The sequence below is a fragment of the Palaemon carinicauda genome, chromosome 4 (assembly GCF_036898095.1).
Source record: "Palaemon carinicauda isolate YSFRI2023 chromosome 4, ASM3689809v2, whole genome shotgun sequence".
NCBI lineage: Eukaryota > Metazoa > Arthropoda > Malacostraca > Decapoda > Palaemonidae > Palaemon > Palaemon carinicauda.
In genome coordinates this window covers 106808679-106827924 of record NC_090728.1, presented here as the reverse complement: position 1 = coordinate 106827924, position 19246 = coordinate 106808679, and the positions used below count along the sequence as shown (strand labels likewise).

The following is a 19246-nucleotide window of genomic DNA, read 5'->3' as shown; positions in this document are numbered from 1 at the left end:
ATCTACCCCTCATCATGATCTCATCAACATATGGTACTTGACTCGAGTAATCTCTCTTTATAGTTTCATTTCTAATCCTGTCCTGCCACTTAACTCCCAATATCCTTCTGAGTGCTTTGTTCTCAAATCTAACTAAATCTATTGGAGATTGTTTCATTGTCATACCATGACTCATGTCCATAGAGTAACACCGATCTCACTAAACTGATATATATATATTCTTATTGTTATATGTAATTTCAGGCGATTTGTTTTCTAAATTTTACTTAGCCTAGCCATTGTCTGGTTTGATTTTTTCAATCTTTCACTAAATTCTAATTCTAAAGACCCTGTATTGGAGATCATAGTTCCTAAATACTTAAATGATTTTACCTCATTAATCCTTTCTCCTTCCAATGATATTTCATCTTCCATTGCATACTCTGTTCTCATTATCTCTGTCTTTCTTCCATTTATCTTCAGCCCAACCTCATGTGATATTTCATGCATTCTGGTAAGCAAGCATTGCAAATAGTGTGGTGTTCTGTTAACAAGGACACACTCTAGGTCTGCTAAATTCCTATCACCAATCCAGTCCAATCCTTCTCCACCATCTCTGACTGTTCTACGCATTACAAAATCCATGAGGCGGATAAACAACATAGGTGACAACACATTCCTTTGGAGTACTCTGCTGTTCACTGGAAATTAATTTGATAAAACTCCATTAACATTAACTTTGTACTTGCTATGCTCATGAAAATGCTTAATCCAATTTATATATATATATATATATATATATATATATATATATATATATATATATATATATATATATATATATATATATGAGGAATTCCATAATAACGCAGGACTCTCCACAAAATTAGCCGGTGCACACTATCAAAGGCTTTTCCATAGTCCACAAATGCCATCAAAAGGGGATTTCTATATTCTACACATTGCTGCACAACATATCTCAAAATGAAAATTTGGTCTGTGCAACTTCTACCTTTTCTAAATCCTGCCTGTTCATCGCTCAGCTTTTCATCAATCTTTCTTTTCAGTCTCTTTAGCATAAGCACACTATATATTTTCATAACAACTGATGTAAATGCTGTCTCTGTAATTATTGAAATTAGTCAGGTCTCCTTTTTTTTTTTTTTTTTTTTTTTTTTTCCAACACTCCTAACTCCCATTCATCAGGTTTTGTCTCTTTATGCCACATTGTTGGTAGTCTGCGAGTCCCTTCATTCTCAGCCAGTATCATCTCAGCAGTTATTCCATTGTATCCTGGGCCTTTCCATTTCTTTAGTTTTTTGAGGATAGCTTCGACTTCAAACACACCGAATTCATTTATGGACACATCAAGGTCTTCATCAGCTTCAGATATATCAATCAAATTATTCCCTTCATATCTCATTTTCATAACCTCACTAAAGTGTTCCATCCAACGTTGTCTTTCTTTAATTCATATTCAGACTTGCAGCTTTCTTTAACAGAGCCATCTCTCCTTTTGATGGGTATATGCTTTTTCTTTGCCCCAGTCGAGATTTCATTAATAATTCTATGAGCAATTTTTACATCATAGCCAGTATGCCATCTTTACTAAACAAAATTATTGATATGAGCTAACAAAAAGATCAGTGACGGGATTAACTATGACGGGATTAACTATAAGTCAATTTTTTTCTTATCGAAGCATATTTGCACAGCCAGTAGCCACAGAGTCTCGCAGGGGTGCCCTTTTAGCTCGGAAAAAATTTCTACTAGCTGATTGGTCGGAAGTATTATTGTCCGAATACCATCATTGTTTTCAAATAATTACCAATGTGAACCGAAACTTATTTGTTAATCTAAGTTCCTCCCTTAAATGTAGGTTTTGTCAATAAATAATGTTAAATAAAGAGATATATTATAAAGTATCGTGATGGTAAATCTAAATTTAATAACAACACCCGCCGAAGTCAAGGACAAAAGCTTGTTTCGGATGCACGCTCCATAATTTTGTTACTTTTCATATATTTAAACACAAATTGAGACAAATTACACTAAGATTAAAGAAAAACATGTTTATATAGACTTACTTTGAATACCAGAATCTACTAAAAACGTGGAATTGATAAAACTAACTCATGGAGAAAAATGGCGGTTCGGTGAACCGTTAAAGCAAGAATCGCGTAGAGTGCAGGTCCCTCACTTGGGGGAGAGCAGGGGGCCGGGGGAGCAAATCCCCTAGGGCGGCAAAAATAGCCTGGACTTGCTGTCCCACAAGATTGAAATAATAATAATTAGCGGGTAAAGGACAAAAGCTTTGAGATTTTTTTACAGCAATTTTTTATGATTTTTGCAATTAAGCTATTAAAACCAACAAAAATTAAAATATTTTCCCGATTTTTTTCTTTTTGCAATAGAATTAATCATCCTGACAATGAAAATCATGCACTTTAAAATGTTTGCCTCTAAATATTTTGGACCCCAGTTTTAAGAAAAGTTGATGTTCAAAAACGCCCCCAGTGCCCTGAGATGACTTTCAAGGATGCATATGAAGATCTTCAAGCACTAACCACATGTTTACAAGAGAACCGGGATACCAGTGCCCAGGAAGCAGTCACCAAAAGTGTAGAACTGTTCTCCTGCGCCCTAAAGAATTATTTGGCAAAAACGAAGAAGTTGAGGATACTGTAGTGTAGAATGCTCGTTCGTTTTACCCAGGACCAACTCTTCGCGAGTCTTGCTTTAACCGAGCCGCTATTTTCACCTCGAGTTAGTTTTAACAATTCCACGTTTTTAGTAAATTCTGGTAATCAAAGTAAGTTTATAATAACATGTTTTTCTTTATTCTTAGTGTAATTTGTTTAAATATATGAAAAGTAACAAAATTATGCAGAGTGCATCCGAAAACAAGCTCCTGTCATTGACTTCGGCGGGAGTTGTTATTAAATTTAGATTTACCATCACGATACTTTATAATATATCTATTTATTTAACATTACTTATTGACAAAACCTATATCTAAGGGAGAGATTTAGATTAATAAATAAGTTTCGATTCACATTACTTGGTAATCATTTGAAAACAATGATGGTATTCGGACAAAAATACTTCCGACCAATCAGCTAGTAGGAAATTTTCCGAGCTAAAAGGGCACCCCTGCGAGTCTGTGCAAATCGTGTCCATTCTTATGAGCGAAGTCAAGTTGAGCGATGTCACGTTCGCCGAAGTCCTTTTTAGCGAACTTACATTTTGTGCATTTTGAGCGATGCTCAGTAAGCGATGTCAGTTTGAGCGAAATTTTGGAAAGTTTTCACAATATGAATTGACCGAAGTCTATTTGAACGAAGTCAAATCGTGGAATATGATGAATATATATATATATATATATATATATATATATATATATATATATATATATATATATATATATATATATATATTTGTAAAAAAAAGAAAAAAAATTTTTGCTGTAAAAAAATAAATCTAAAATGTAAATTTTTTTTATTTTGTACAGAAAAACATATAAAAGCTAAAATGTAAAAATTCTAGAAATTCATGAAATATACCTATAATATATAATGTAAATTTATTCAAAATGTAATATTGTAAGCTAGGTGTTTAAGGTAAACAGTAATTTCTACATCTTCTCTAGAATCAATAACGCTCTTAAGTCTTCTTTCTAAGTTCTCATATTTCCTCTTCTTACGTAAAGGCTCTCCTGACATTATTCCCAAATATTTAGTCCTCTGTAGGCTCTCTTCCTTTCTTAATGCCTCTATTAAGAGCCAGACTGTTGGGTGACTACATGAAAGACTTCTTTGGAAAGACTACATAAATCGAAATTTCCAAGTTAAGAAAACGAAGTGATATGCATATCTTCAATAACCATTCAAGTATTATATTACAGTATTAACGACCATTTTAGTTAACAACCATTAGTTACAATCGCGGTAAATTGAGTTAACAACCATTAGTTACAATCGCTTAAAATCAACCTTCGTTGAAATTGTCAATCGCTCTTAAAGTTTCGTTCAAAATGACTTCGCTCAAAATAACTTCGTTCAAAATGATTTCGCTGTAATAAACTTCGCTCAAAAGGATGGGAACCGGTGCAAATATGCCTCGATAAAAAAATTAACTATAGGACCACCTACTACTGACTGACTGCATTGCCACGGTACAATAATAATATTAACAAACAATGCCTTTTTTACTAAGCAAATCAACTAAGTTAATAATTAATTACTGTACTGTAAATACAATACTAACTTAGTATAGCCACAGAATTCTTATGCTAGTAAGAAGTTTATATGTTAACTAGCCTAATGAATAAATTGGCACACAATTAATAATGATCAGGAAATAAAACTATCAAGATTTCAATTTCTTTGATTAGCCCACCTGTTGAGGAAAAAAATCTTCTATTTGTCAAATTCATCCGGACAAATTTTTTTTTCTGGTTTTTGTCTAAATTTGGTGGCAATGTTAACTACAATATTTTAAAATTATTAAATGAGCAGATCTAGCACAAAATATGTTAAACATAAATTTTGACAATAATAGGTACTATATAGTTCTTTAATATTAACATACACCATTCCTCTATTTATATAGAGGATACATGTAATTCATGTTAAATACATGTTTTGGAATGTAATACAGTACTGTATGTAATTTCAACTTACCTTCATGGAAATTATATCGGTGATGAATGGATAAATCCCATCCACCAATGTCAGAAATGCTCATGTCATGTCCAGATACTTGGGTTGTTTGTGCATCCCAAATAATTTGATCACAATTGATATAAGCAAAGCCAACCTTCACTACAGCCCATGTGGCACCATATACACGTTGTCTGTGAGTACAAGATACAATTAGCACATAATGTGAAAGTAAATTATTTAAAAAAAAATATCGACGATTAATACAGCAGACCTATTCATTAAAATTAAGAATTTTACAGTTTTTCAACATGGAATTTTATTTCCTGTAGCTGCAGCAAGGAAAAGAAGTACAGACAGCTATTGCAAAGATAATGTGATATGAAATAATACACAATTCTACCTCTGAAAAAAATACAAACAGTAGCAACCTTTCCTAAACTACATTTAATATATTATACACCATGTTTTAATTTCAATGACAAATTTACTCGGTCTGACTTCTAAAAAGTTCATAATTATTACTCCTTTTAAATTCATCCCATACTAACATACTTTAAGAATATTGCCCAAAGGGATTTAAAATTATGAATCCATAACAGAGGATATTCAATATTCTTAAAAAAAGAATCACACTAAATTTAATGAAGAATTTAAAATCAATGCTGTAAGACTTGTGAATATGATCTATGGAGAATAAGCTAAAACAGTAAGCACATGTAAAAGGGTTTTACACTACACTTCTTTATGCTTTTCTTATAATTAAACTTGTGAAACCAAAATGCAGTAATGCAATATCTACAATATGATGGTTTGCTAAATTTGGCTTGGGATACTTCATATCCTATTCTAATCTTACAATTGTTAGAAATTGAATACAGTTCAGTATTATGAAACTTTTCCCCGTACTATTAAAGTCAATCATTATTATTATGAACACTGATTTAATTATTATTAAAACTTCAAGTAAGTAGAGGCTAGTGCACCAATATCTAATGGAAATCTTACCTGTAGACATTCAATCGATTCCAAGCATAGGTAAATTTAATATCTGGATCAGCCTCAAACGTTTTCTCAAATAAGATCCCTTCTATAGTAATTCTGAGGTAGATTCTACGTAGGGTTTCTGGAATAACTGAAGGAGTCAGCTGTAACTGGATAGTAGACTCATACCCTAGGGCCCTGTTGAAATACATTAGTTTTAAATAATTTAAATAAATACAGTTATGATATGAAAAACTTTAAAATGGATTTATGTAATAATTTATAGTCAGTTATTAGGGCTTATTATATTTGTTGAACATGGTATCAATACTTCAACATACTGAAACTTCACCGGACATTAGTCTCTCTAACAGCAGAAAAACCTAAAAGGTTATTTTCAAGGGAATGAATAACCTTTTAAGAAAAATAATTATTTTCATATTCCATCTTAAAAACTATTAGCCTATATTCATCTAAAATATCAATATTTCTCTTGAACCTTGAAGGGGCCAGCGCTTGAGGAAAAGGAAGGTTGCAACTAACATTGGAAAAAAACTCCAGTACTTGATGATATTCATGACAAAATGTTTTGTGTTGAGAATAAAAGTTTCTCAATACAAGTTTGTATTGCAATAATTTTCAGTTTGTCAACAAGACCTAGATTGAGCTTATCTAAACCTGTATATTTTTCCAACACCGTAAAAGCCCTTGCCTAACAACTGAAGAAGTAGAAAGAGATTTAGAAGTAATGAACTTGAGTAACAGGGTCCCCCATTTCAATATGCCACATGATCAGAGCAGACAAAAAACTAAAATGAAACTTGAGATGGAGAATGAACAATACAGAATGGTTAAAAGGTAAAAGAAGATTAAAAAACTGTTAGGATATCAGTAAATGTGGACTGAAGACCTTTGTTGATTAAAAGAAAACAAATCAGAGTGAAACCCCATGGAATGCAGCTAACTATTCGGATAATGCCACACGATTGTCATGGCGAGACATGTCATAACATTTAGATTCAATAAAACTCTGTTATATTATAAAACTATTTTGCAGTCAATAAAACTCTGAGGTTATATTATGAAACTACTTTCTCTTGAAAACCGCTTGATTACAACTTAAAAATCTAATCAGCAATACATTGACTTTCTTACCATTTTTATAATAAATGACTATTGAATTTATCTTATATCAACAACACAAAGACAGGGTGGGTTAAGTTTCCCCTTAAAATATGCTGGTGCTTACAAGACTCCCTACATTTGTTGAAGGCCCACTTCTTACAAGGTGGTGGCAGGCAGAAGCATGCTGACAACACATTATTAAGGTTGCACTTTCAACAAAATTCCACTCCTTCTCTTATAAAAAAACAATCTGAACGTATGTAAGCTTGGGCAAAGATAAGTTTGTTCATAAATTCCTCTAAAAATGGAGCTGGAATAACAGGATTTACGTTTTGCTTGCCATTAAGTTGGAAACTAACTCTCAGGACTGAATAAATAAAGTGTGGTAAGGGAAATCAGAGGATTAAAACTGGGCACAGTAAGCAGATCAGAAGGACTGGAAATGCTGATAGATGAATTGTCCACTGAGAAAGTCCAAGAAAGTTAAAATTTCACTGAAAAAATTCAAACACTTGCATTTGCAAATATAAAGAGGTAGAGTCAAGCTTTTATTACCCAGAACACCTTATGAAGTTTGGACATTTAAAAGACGTACGATTAATAATAAAAATAAAATAGGAAGGACTGAAATTTCTATTTTCCTGATCCAACCAGATGGCTGAAGAGCACATGAACAGCTGAAGAAGTGACCTTGGTAACACCTAAGATGCATCCAACTCAGATATTTTTGTTCCAAAAGATAAATCCATCCATAGAGAGCTATGGAAATTGGCTTCTTTGTAAGTCTAACTGGAATCTAAGGCTCTATTGCTGGCATAACAGATGGAGGAGAGGAAAAAGGCACAAGTAATGGAAATAGGAAGGTTTTAAGATATATGAGAAAAATGTTATTCAGAATACACGAAGAACAAAAATTCATGATGCATGTTTATAAATGGAATATATTTAACGATGAAAGCTATAGGTTATTAACCAAAAGGGTAACGGTCTTAATCCATCCGTGAGGATGTAATGAATGATTGCACAAGTCTTCCAGATAGCTAACGTCTACAAAGTAAAAGAACATATCATTGCATTATTTTCTGATAATTATTAAGATAAACAAAAAAAAATTTAAGCAAAGATTCAAAACTAAGAACAATAAAAAGAAAAAAAAAATACTAAACAGCATCATATGTGATGTGATTTTCCAGATGTTTAGGTGTGTCAGTGCTATCTAAAGTCTGAAGTTTAAAATAAAACTAGAATTCAAAATGGAAAAAGGAAGTTCACAGGTTTAAGGGTGGTGGTTGGATTCAATACTGCTACCAGACCAGATAATACATATTAAAAGCTCTCTCAGGCTATTGAAAACACCATTCACTGCTTACTAGGAAGCCTATGTGAAAGAATTCTCATCCTAAATCTATCAAAAGAAAACAACACGATGAAACTGAAAAGTTACAACGAGTGTTGTTTAAAGTTAACAGCAAACATGTGAAGATTATGTTCTGTTACCTTAATTTAGTGAAAGCAAGAAAAGACCATATTTAACAAGGATCCAACATTAACCTTTAGTTTCTTGTTATTGAAGGGTCATTTGATTATTATGGTAGGATTTCAATAGCTGGCCAAGATAAATTATACACACATGGTATATATATATATATATATATATATATATATATATATATATACATATATATATATATGTATATATATATATGTATATATATATACATATATATATATACATATATATATATATATATATATATATATATATATATATATATATATATATATATATATATATATATATATATATATATATATATATATATACACACATATATGTATATATATGTGTATGTGCGTACGTGTGTATTTTACAGGCAAAATAATTCGTACCTTGATGAATGATAAACTAAGTGTAGTCCAGTTCCAGGGATGCTCAAACTCTCCTGAACTACTTGTGACTCTGTTAGAATGGCTGAGCACTCTGGGCAGCCACCTTGGAAACCATGCTTCCACGTTGCAAGAACAACAGGTTTTAACGCATCGTAGCTGTGATCTGGGCAAGGAGTCGGTTGAGGAGGAGGAACTACCTCGACAGTGGTCATTACAACTGTATCAATCACAACAATCTGAAAAACAAAATGCAAAATTCAGTTTTCCCATTAAGATAGCTGAATGCAAGCAGAACGGGTAAAATGAAATATTACTTGCATCATTTTATAAAAGAATATTTTGGGGCGAAGTTTCTTTACCCCATTTAAAGGTACATGGATCATGAAGTTATATAAACTCAGTCTTAATACAGTACAGTATATATTAAAAGTAATAAAGTTACACAAGCTTACTAATTAAAAATTAAAACCATATTAGTCTTAAATGTGTACAGAAATTTTTGTGATTTACTTTCAAAGTTTATTTACTGTGAGTAAAACCGTAAAGAATGTCCATTAAAAATAAATTTTTATAATTTTCTTATATCAGCAATATACAAAAAGTCATTAATACAAACATTTTCTTATCTATCTCATGTATTTCAGAAATACTAAACCTGCATGAGAAGATATAATCAATCAGGCAACCTTATAACTCTGAGGTGTCTGCTATCATAATTTGACAATGAACTGTATTTCATGAGCAAATATATCAAAATCACAAGACAAGCTAATAATGAAATGTCTTGGACGTTCAATGGTGATAATATAGGATGTGCTTATTTACTCAAAATGCAAGCCGACCAATGTGATTTGTACTCAAAAACACCCAAGATCTACTAGAAATGGAAAACTTTAACATCTTACAACTAAAACATACCTCATTCCACGGAACCCAGACCGTCTCGGTGACAGGAAGGAACGGCGATTTTCCGAAGAGAAGTTTGACAGCGCCACCGCCGTTCACCATGAGATCGAACCAACCTCCGGGTCTCGTCAATGTGAATCCCATGTCCGCAGAGCGATAGTGGGACACCCTCACTCCTCGGAGACCAGTCCCACGGCCGCTCATCACTCTGCCTCTTACCACTGCCGCTCGGCTGATGGGTTTACACATGACCGTTATCAGTATTTTTCAGTTTGCCTCAACTCAGAGAACGGCATATTACCTTCATTCTAATAAAGTGATAATGATCACATGATCACATTCTCACTGGATGTAAATGTCAGTACAGATGCTGTAAATATCTCATTGGGGGAAATATATCAATAATACAAGTAGACGACGGGATTTTATAAGATGGCTGTCATCAATTTAAACTAAATTATGATAAAATTAGGTGACTATAATACATAATACTCATAACAAATGACAGTGTTCAAATTGTATAAAGGAAATAAAGAAGGAAGCATATTCTCTTTGTTAAGATCTGGGTAGAATGCATAGTGTAATGCACAAGAATTATGTGTGCAGGCGTGTGGACATGAAATATATATATATATATATATATATATATATATATAAAACAATATAATATAATATATATCTATATATAATATAATATAATATATATATACACACACATATATATATACATATATATATATACATATATATATATATATATATATATATATATATATATATATATATATATATATACATATATATATATATTTATGTATATATAAATATGTGTATATATATATATATATATATATATATATATATATATATATATATATATATATAGTATGTACACCACGTAGTATATGCACAAGATGTTGCAAATGAAAGATTATATCAAAATGTATGAAACATGCAGAAAAAGGAAAAAAGTCTGTTCTATGGAACATTCCCAAAGAGGACTCATTCGCAAACAGGTATAAATATAAAAAACGGGATATAAAACAAGCTTCCACAACACGAGGAAGAAACCACTCCAAGTTACGACCATGTGGTCGGTTAAGACGCTATTATGGGAACCAAATGATGTTATGTTGTGAACTCGTTAACAGATGTCACATGAAAGGAACACCTGTTTGTATATGTATATAAAAATAAGATAACGGTTTAATGTATGATTTTAAAAAGGTAGCTGGGAATCTGGGGGAAGCAAGCAATGCATTAACAGGAGGATGTCATAATACACAACTGCCACAGCTTTTACTGAAGAATCTAAAGATGAAAGTTATTCTATTTTTATGGTATAGATGCAACACCGCTTGAATACTGAACTAAGGACTACATTGTTACCTAATAATAAAAGAAAAATAAACAAATCAATAATACAATGTCATGCAGATCATGCTGGAAGCCACTTTCTACTGCATGCACTGTAACACTCACCTCTCATTTATGAAAATCCTGTGCATGCTGAAGAAAAATAGACCGTATGTATTAGTGAAATAGAAGAAGGACTCAAGCAACGCATTTACAGTAAAAGCTTTTGCTCCATTTTTTTTTACCTTAACCATCAGCCAAATATAACTTCGATTGTCTACAACTAGTAATAAAATAATATTAAAACAAATAAAATCCTGATGAAACTAAACACGCCAAGGTCAAATTTGAATCTACCGTTGCAGATATAAAATAAGAATAAACTAGTGAAGACGGCATTAAAAAAAAAAAAAAAAAAAAAAGAGAAAAAAAATTATTTCACCCTTCTTTTATTGCCGACGACGAAGAGGTTCAAATTAATCATCCAAAGGATTTTAGTATCAATTCTTACTTGAAATATTCGCCAAAATGTTTCTCTGAAACTGCTTCGTAGTGAACTAACATGTATCCGGCAACTCTCGAGGGCACGTGTCGTGTAGAGTCATACGCTGGGTATCGTCATAATAATAATAATAATAATAATAATAATAATAATAATAATAATAATAATAATAATAACCTGCGGTGGTTAACTGAGCATAAAATATAAAATATAAAAAAAGAAGGGAATAATATCATGCCTGGGATTTAATAATGAGAGGTTTAATATGACATGACATTTAAAAGTGCCATACTCATACTCACCGTCAAGTACTCTAGAGACATGGACAAATACCTACACATAGAAACAGAGAGCATCATTGATTAAGTACACATTTATGATTCCTAATGGCGCACACTCATTCCACAGCAGTATGTCAGAAATGTCAGTCTAAATACTTGGCGTTTTCGCTCGTGTAGGAATGGTGTTGTCTGCGTGGCAATTTTGCATGCATGAATAACACTGAACAAATTTGAGCAATACTAACTTAAGCACATAAGACACATTACCGGCAACACGATCTGAGAGGATGGCAGATAGAAGCTAAAGTAAGCTAACGCATCTTTCTTTTGTCATTATTTTTTTCATGTTTCCACAAACAAGTAAGCTGTGCACAAGGGGTTAGTAACTTGACAGCAAGGTCGAAGAATAGAATGGAGAGGACACAAATGGCGGACGACAGGACACTGAATATCAACAAACATAATGAAAATTAAATATTGGCAAATACACGGGCGCTGACACTCGCAAATGAAACGAAATTAAAATGATAAGACAGAGAAGCACCAAACAGTGAAGCAGAAAGCGAGACACATAGCTAAAGAAAAGTCAACCCTATGTCGTATATATGGCAATTTCCCTAAATTTCTTGTACATCATAAGCATGAATTTTATGCCCTAATGGGTTGTATGAGTATGGGAAATGAGTTATTACAATGAGATAGATCAAGGATATTCAAAGCTGTAATACGTAAACGCTTATGTAAAATTAGAGCTGATACAAGGTGACGTGTAAGTTGCTATAAAAATTATAAAGTATAGTATGACAATTACTTTCGAGACCCAAATGTTTCCCTTATCTATGTCAATATTCATTATTGAAATTTCGGAAACAAACAAACAAACCAAAAGTTTCGACCATTCTTGGTCTTTTCCAAGGCGTCTCATTTACTTAGTCATTATGATAAGACACTAACTCTGGCATTTTAGGAAATAGGGCTTATTTAAGATCTTCATCTCAGGGTTTCCAACACAATTCCCATAACCAAGAAAGCTAATAAAGTAAACCGTACAAAATAACATTGTGTATAGAATGAAGAAATATGACAATGAATGGATGTTTGAAAGTCACACGAAGACAAGGAAGAGCTTGAATCAAAGCACATAAATTTCCAATTTAAAATGGAATGCGATGACTTTTTAATGATATAGAACTTCCATCAAGTTTTCTTTACATCTTAAAAATATGTAGACTAATATTCACATAAATAAACATGATATATACAGCAATGTTCATTTCACACCAAGATTTTTTTTTTTTTTAATGCGTGAAAAAAATTATGCAATCTGGAAATGAAAATTTATTAATACATTCGTCTAGCTTGCGAAAAAAAAAACAGGTCCCAATGTTCCACGGAAATGGCAAACAACCTTCAAAATTTAAATTTCATCTAAATATTGAAGTAGTAGAGAACATTCACCCTTAAAAAAAAAAACACATCTCCCTGGTAAAGAATGTAAGAAACTAATTTAAAGGGGGAAAGTTTTATAATCGCTGAATAGAAAAGTCTTCATGTGGTGTCTATTACCTGGTTAGGTACATGATAAACTACAATTATACAATTTCTTACCGTATACTGGTAAGCTGGCGTTTACATAGATTATAAGCATATATAATAAAAATTTCCTTGTGTTTTAAGCTTTATGTACATTTTTTTTTCAACATTAAATGTACCAAATACATATCCATTTTATGTTTCGTGTAAAGAGCATACAAAATTGAATGCTCTAATGGGGGCAAAATACTTTCTCTGAAAATCTATATAGAATTTTTCTTTTGTAAAAATAATTTTAGAATAGAAGCTCTCCACCTGGCGAGTTTCTTTGAGACTTAAAAATTGAAATGAAGGGGTCATGTTAGTCTAAGTTGGTTGTGAATTTCACTTGTAATAGAGGTTCTCAACAATAAACATGTTTCCAGCCTAGTTTGTAAAAAATATAACTTTCTCTTAGTTTTGTTTGGCCTTTTGTTGTCTCACAATCCAAGGGCCCATTAAAGAGACTGAAGCCTGTAATCTTTTTAAACTTCTACTCTCTGAGGAGCGAAGATTCTATTCTCTTAATCGCCGAATCTTCAATATAAAAGCACTTGTGCGTTCATGCACCCTGCCCAAGTCAAGTGGTACAATACCAGCTTAATGTTTGCAAGGTCCGCCTGGCTTACCAGGCACCAGTCGACCTAGCTGTAATTATGTATCCTTTGTTGCTAAGCTTAAGGAGGGGTGGGGCTTTTCCTCTTGTCCAAAGACTTGCTGAGAAACTATAAATTTTACCCTTCTAGGAGCATCCCTTCTACACAATTGGAAGGGCGTACACACACACACACACACACACACACATCTATATATATAAATATATATATATATATATATACATATACATATACATATATATATATATATATATACATATACATATATATATATATATATATATATATATAAAATTTTCGCAACATTATTTTACGCATAACTACCATGGATAATTGATTATTCATTACTTCTGATGTAACCAATTCGACAATATTAACAACTATATCCAAGTAATTTTGCAACTGCATCAAACTTTCCCGATATAAGTGCATTATGTAATTCAGGATTTTCTTGTGTAAGAACACTGTGATTATGGAAACATGAAGTTTATTACCAGTGGGCTGCCTATTCTTTATATATATATATATATATATATGTTTATATATATATATACTGTATATATATATATATATATATATATAAGTACATGGATACATGCTGTCATATGATGCACTATTACGCACTTACTCCCAAAGGCACAGACACAAAAAAAGAGGCCTAGTAATCTTAAACAGAATGGGATAATTATATAAAATAGATAGAGAGATTATTAGATATAATTTTTGAATTTCTCGGGCTACGAAAACATAAACAATGTGATGCACTCTACTGATAAATTCAACAATTCCCCTTATCTTTTTTTTCTTTTTTGATGGAGTACCGAAAATGGAGAACAAATTATGACCATAATCGATTGAATGTAGGAAGAATAAGGGCAACGTAACAAGAACGGTTCGTGTTTGATTCCCTTAGATAAAATTACGTTTACATAGACTAGTATTTTCTTGTTTTTAATTCTCTATTGTTAAACATATAAAACTAGTATTTAAACCTTCCGAATTATAAATGATCTAGTAGAGGATGTATTATGTTTGAAATAATTACACGCACGAGAGTCTATGCTCAGCTTATATATGACCACAGCATGATTTCAAACATTACAGACTTCGACAGCGTGAAAACTAAAATGTATTCTTTAAATACAAATATATTCTTATTCGCTATCACAAGTGCAAACTTTTTTTTTTATCATGGATATATATATATATATATATATATACTGTATATATATTGAAAAAAAGTTTACAGTTTTCATATCTCTCCAAAGCTATGAAGTTGCATGATAATGCGTTTCCATTAATGTTGATTATCACAAAACAACATTATACGAGATTATCATCATGACTTCATAATCGATCACGAATTATTATTATATTTGACCTTCATCTCCAAACGTTAAAATGATCGCAGGAAACTAAAACATTCAATTACGATCATCACAAATAACATACTAGGAATGCCAAAATAAAAGTCGCAGAACCAAAAACCTAACAGTCATAATTACTAACTATAATCTAGTGCCCATAGATATCCTTCTCTATGCCTAGTGCCAATGTTTTTCACTGGTTATTTTTTACTTCTCACTACCGGTACCTGCCTGAAACATTTCTCTAAGTTGTCAAACAAATAAAATTATTTACCGCCGAATTTTACGACAAATAGTTTGTGTATTCCATATACTGGTAAAATTATAAAAAAAATTCCCTGGAAACAGATGTTTCATTCTGACAAAAATGCCCTTAGTTGTTTGGACGACATAAAACAACTTACATTATTATTATTATTATTATTATTATTATTATTATTATTATTATTATTATTATTATTATTATTATTATATGTTCCTTGAGGTGATATAATACTAGAGGTATGATAATGTTGAATTTTGTTATCTGTATATATATAAAAAAAAAAAATTTGGATTTTTAGTTCTTGGTATAAAACTTGTCGGGAGTTACTAAGTTAAAATCTTTAGTCACCCATCGAACAAGACTGTGAGTAAACTGTACATTTTCTTTTCCTTTTATTTGGTTATTATAGAGAATGGCACATCCCTTAAGCATACCTAAATGAATCCGAGTTTATATTTGCTGTAAAGAAAAGTCTGCTTTCTTTTCTTTTAAAACAAATTGATCCATGAAGTATGGCCATTGTGAATATAGACTAATGAGAAAGTACAAAAACTAAAGCAGAACGGATAAGACACGGAAGAGCAAAACGTTATCACACGTTTTACCTTATCAAAAAAACAAGGCTACTAAGTACGTTAACAACTTGATAATAATTTTATATGCATTATTTTCACTTTCGCTCTTCAAGCCTTCTTTATTGAACAAGTGAATGCGTCCACAGACTGGACACTGAAACGAGTAATGAAAAAAGACGAAAGTCGTTAAGAACATTATTATTTGCTAGCTTGAGTACAGTATAGGTGTTGTATGTGGTTTTGAAAGCGAAACAAATATTGGGTTTAAATTAAGATTCTGAAAAAAAAAAAAAATCTCGGTATGGATGACATGACGCCGGGTAACACTGATAGACAAGTCCTTTAACCTAGTTTGGTTATGCTGAAAAAAAAAAATGGAATATGTGGAGGGAGGAAGCAAGGAACACTAAGAAATAACTAGATTGGAAATGACAAGCCATGACATAAAGGAAGGGTGAGAATGAAGTCAGACAGAAAGAAGTGACAGAGCCTCAGATAATGTTTGTTTAATGAATCTGAAGAGCTGTTAGAATATGAGGGGTTTAAAGACCATTAATTGGTTATGTTTTAAATAAACAAGTAGTCGTGAGTATTCTGTAGGATAGTGGAGGAGGGGTTGATGGAATAGCTGATACAGCGACTGATGGCAATATGATTTTACATGGTAGTTCATCCTTGATTGTGCAATTAAAGCATGAACATGGGGTTGACCACTGTTTTCATTGGTGCCACATCTTGTTACAGGAAACGGGTTACAGACGCGCATATATATATATATATATATATATGCTTTACTGCCACAAGGATCACGTGACTTGGTATACGCAAAAGCCAGTAGGAAATAATAAAAAGCTTTAGTACCAAGCGCTTTCGTGCATTTTAATACACTTCTTCAGGGTACAATAAAAAGTGAGACATAGTTGAAGGACGTCATTGACTTATTGACGTCCTTCAACTATGTCTCACTTTTTATTGTACCCTGAAGAAGTGTATTAAAATGCACGAAAGCGCTTGGTACTAAAGCTTTTTATTATTTCCTACTGGCTTTTGCGTATATATATATATATATATATATATTTGCACGTCTGTAAACCGTTTCCCATAAGATGTAGCACCAATGAAAATATATGTCTGTGTGTGCGTGTGTGTGTGTGTTTGTAGTAGAGTTTTGTTGAAAACGTGAAAAGTTTCCGGTAAATAGCCTAACAAGATTGCACTAAACCTATTTTAAGGGCTATTTTCTTTATCATATCACATGTGGAAACTCTGTACAGTAAAGAACCTTTAAGATCTGTTTGTTGTATATATTTTTAAGTATTTAAAATATAGCACAGCGTATTTTGCGCCAATTGTTAAATTCACATTATCGAAGCACCAAGAGAACAAAAACGTCTTAAGCTTCTTGAAAACCTTATCTTCAGTCTTTCGGATGTCTAGTCTTGTGGGAGCTTATTATATAGTCTTGAGGCTACATATTTTAAAGTTATAGAACCTACAATAGTCCCACATCTTTGTTCCAGTAACTTGAAACCATCTGTAATCATTCTTGTGTCGACACGATTCGTTGGCTACACGATGTCTACCAATTCTCTCAATATATTTTGGACGTCCGATTCTGATAACTTGATTGGTTACCGCACATTATCTTAAACTCTATTCTGGCTTTTAACAGATAGCCAGTATAATTCAATTAGTATATGAGTAATCTTTTCTCAGGGTGGGGCATCTTTTATCAATCTTACGTCTCTGTTTATGGTTTGCAAATTCTTACTTTGCATTTTGGGTAGATTGTAATAGATGGCGTTACAGTAGTCAGTCCTGGTACTAGCACAGTTAATCAAAAGTTTCTTTACAGAATATACAAAAGCAATGTTTCTAAGGTCATATCCAGAGATGATTACTACATTATTTATTTGTTCACGAACTCTAGGCCTACTATCGGAACCAGGTTATAATTATTTATTTGAATATCATCCGAGTTTCTTAAGCTGGTTTTCTTTCCTACCACCATAAACTCGGTTTCATTTCCACTTAGTTTTAGTCCGTTGATTACAACACTGTATCAAATAAAATAATCATAAAAAGATTAAATAGTGAATAGAATCTTCACAAGCCGATCATCGACAAAAATACCTTCTTGGAATTAGGCTTTGCTAAAATAGTCCCTAAATGAATATTCATAATACTGGATATTATACACCACGAGAAGCAAATCTTTCTGATCTGTCCCACGCCCTTAGCATTTTCCCCCCTCCTCTTTAAATGTACAGACGTGAAGGCATAAAAAAGGCCTCTCCTAATTTGGAAAGCACGTCGTCTCTATGCTTCATCAAAATTTAACTACCAGTAACAGAACGTCACTCATCACAAAAGTAAAAAATTCAGCTCGAGGAATGATCTAATTTACTTATGCCAACACAATATTAATTCATATAAATTCAATGACCTTTTAGAGTTTTTTAAATGTGAAGTGAAGCTTAAGAAAAACAAAACATAAAAAAGAGCCACCACGGCACTTTTTCATCTTTGCCGACACATACACAGAATAGTCTGGCCCATTATTTACACATTCTACTTTTTCTTGACAACACTAAAATTACCAAACAATTAATTTTCTCTCAAGAGGTTAACTACTGCACTTCAATTGTTCAGTGGCTACTTTCCCCTTCGAAGGGTAGAAGACTCTTTAGCTATGGTAAGGAGGTCTTCCACTGTCTTGGATTAGAGATCTCTGCTTGAGGGTACACTTAGGCACACTATTCTATCTTCTTTATCTTCCTCTTGTTATTATGAAGATTTTAACCTCATGTAATTTGTAAGTTTTGTAGTTTATATATGAAAGATTTTTTTTAATGTTATTATTGTTCTTAAACTTCTCTTTTAGCTTTTCCTTATATCCTTTCTTCACTGGACTATTTCCCCTCTCGGAGCCTTTTGGGCTTATACCCTCCTGTTTTTCCAACTATGATTGTAGCTTAGCAAGTAATAATAATAATAATAATAATAATAATAATAATAATAATAATAATAATAATAATAATAATAATAATAATATTCAGTGGTAACCTTAAATGCAGTAGAATCTTTTAAAAGTAGATTGCATATCCATAAACAAAACTAAATTTCACTACGAAAGAACTCTAAACATACTTAATCAAAACAAATA

General features: G+C 32.1%; 1 protein-coding gene across 4 annotated transcripts in view; it reads right to left on the bottom strand.

Moving 5' to 3' along the window:
* Window positions 1-19246, bottom strand: part of LOC137640087 (teneurin-m-like) — a 551305-nt gene that overhangs the window by 20389 nt on the left and 511670 nt on the right. For 3 of the 4 annotated variants that reach the window (XM_068372541.1, XM_068372543.1, XM_068372542.1), the window contains exons 13-17: window positions 11028-11054; window positions 9558-9777; window positions 8640-8875; window positions 5649-5822; window positions 4662-4834 (exon numbers count right to left, since the gene is read on the bottom strand). In XM_068372541.1, the coding sequence (XP_068228642.1) occupies window positions 4662-4834; window positions 5649-5822; window positions 8640-8875; window positions 9558-9777; window positions 11028-11054 (830 nt within the window). The remainder of the gene's footprint in view (window positions 1-4661; window positions 4835-5648; window positions 5823-8639; window positions 8876-9557; window positions 9778-11027; window positions 11055-19246) is intronic. The other variant, XM_068372544.1, reaches the window with a different exon arrangement.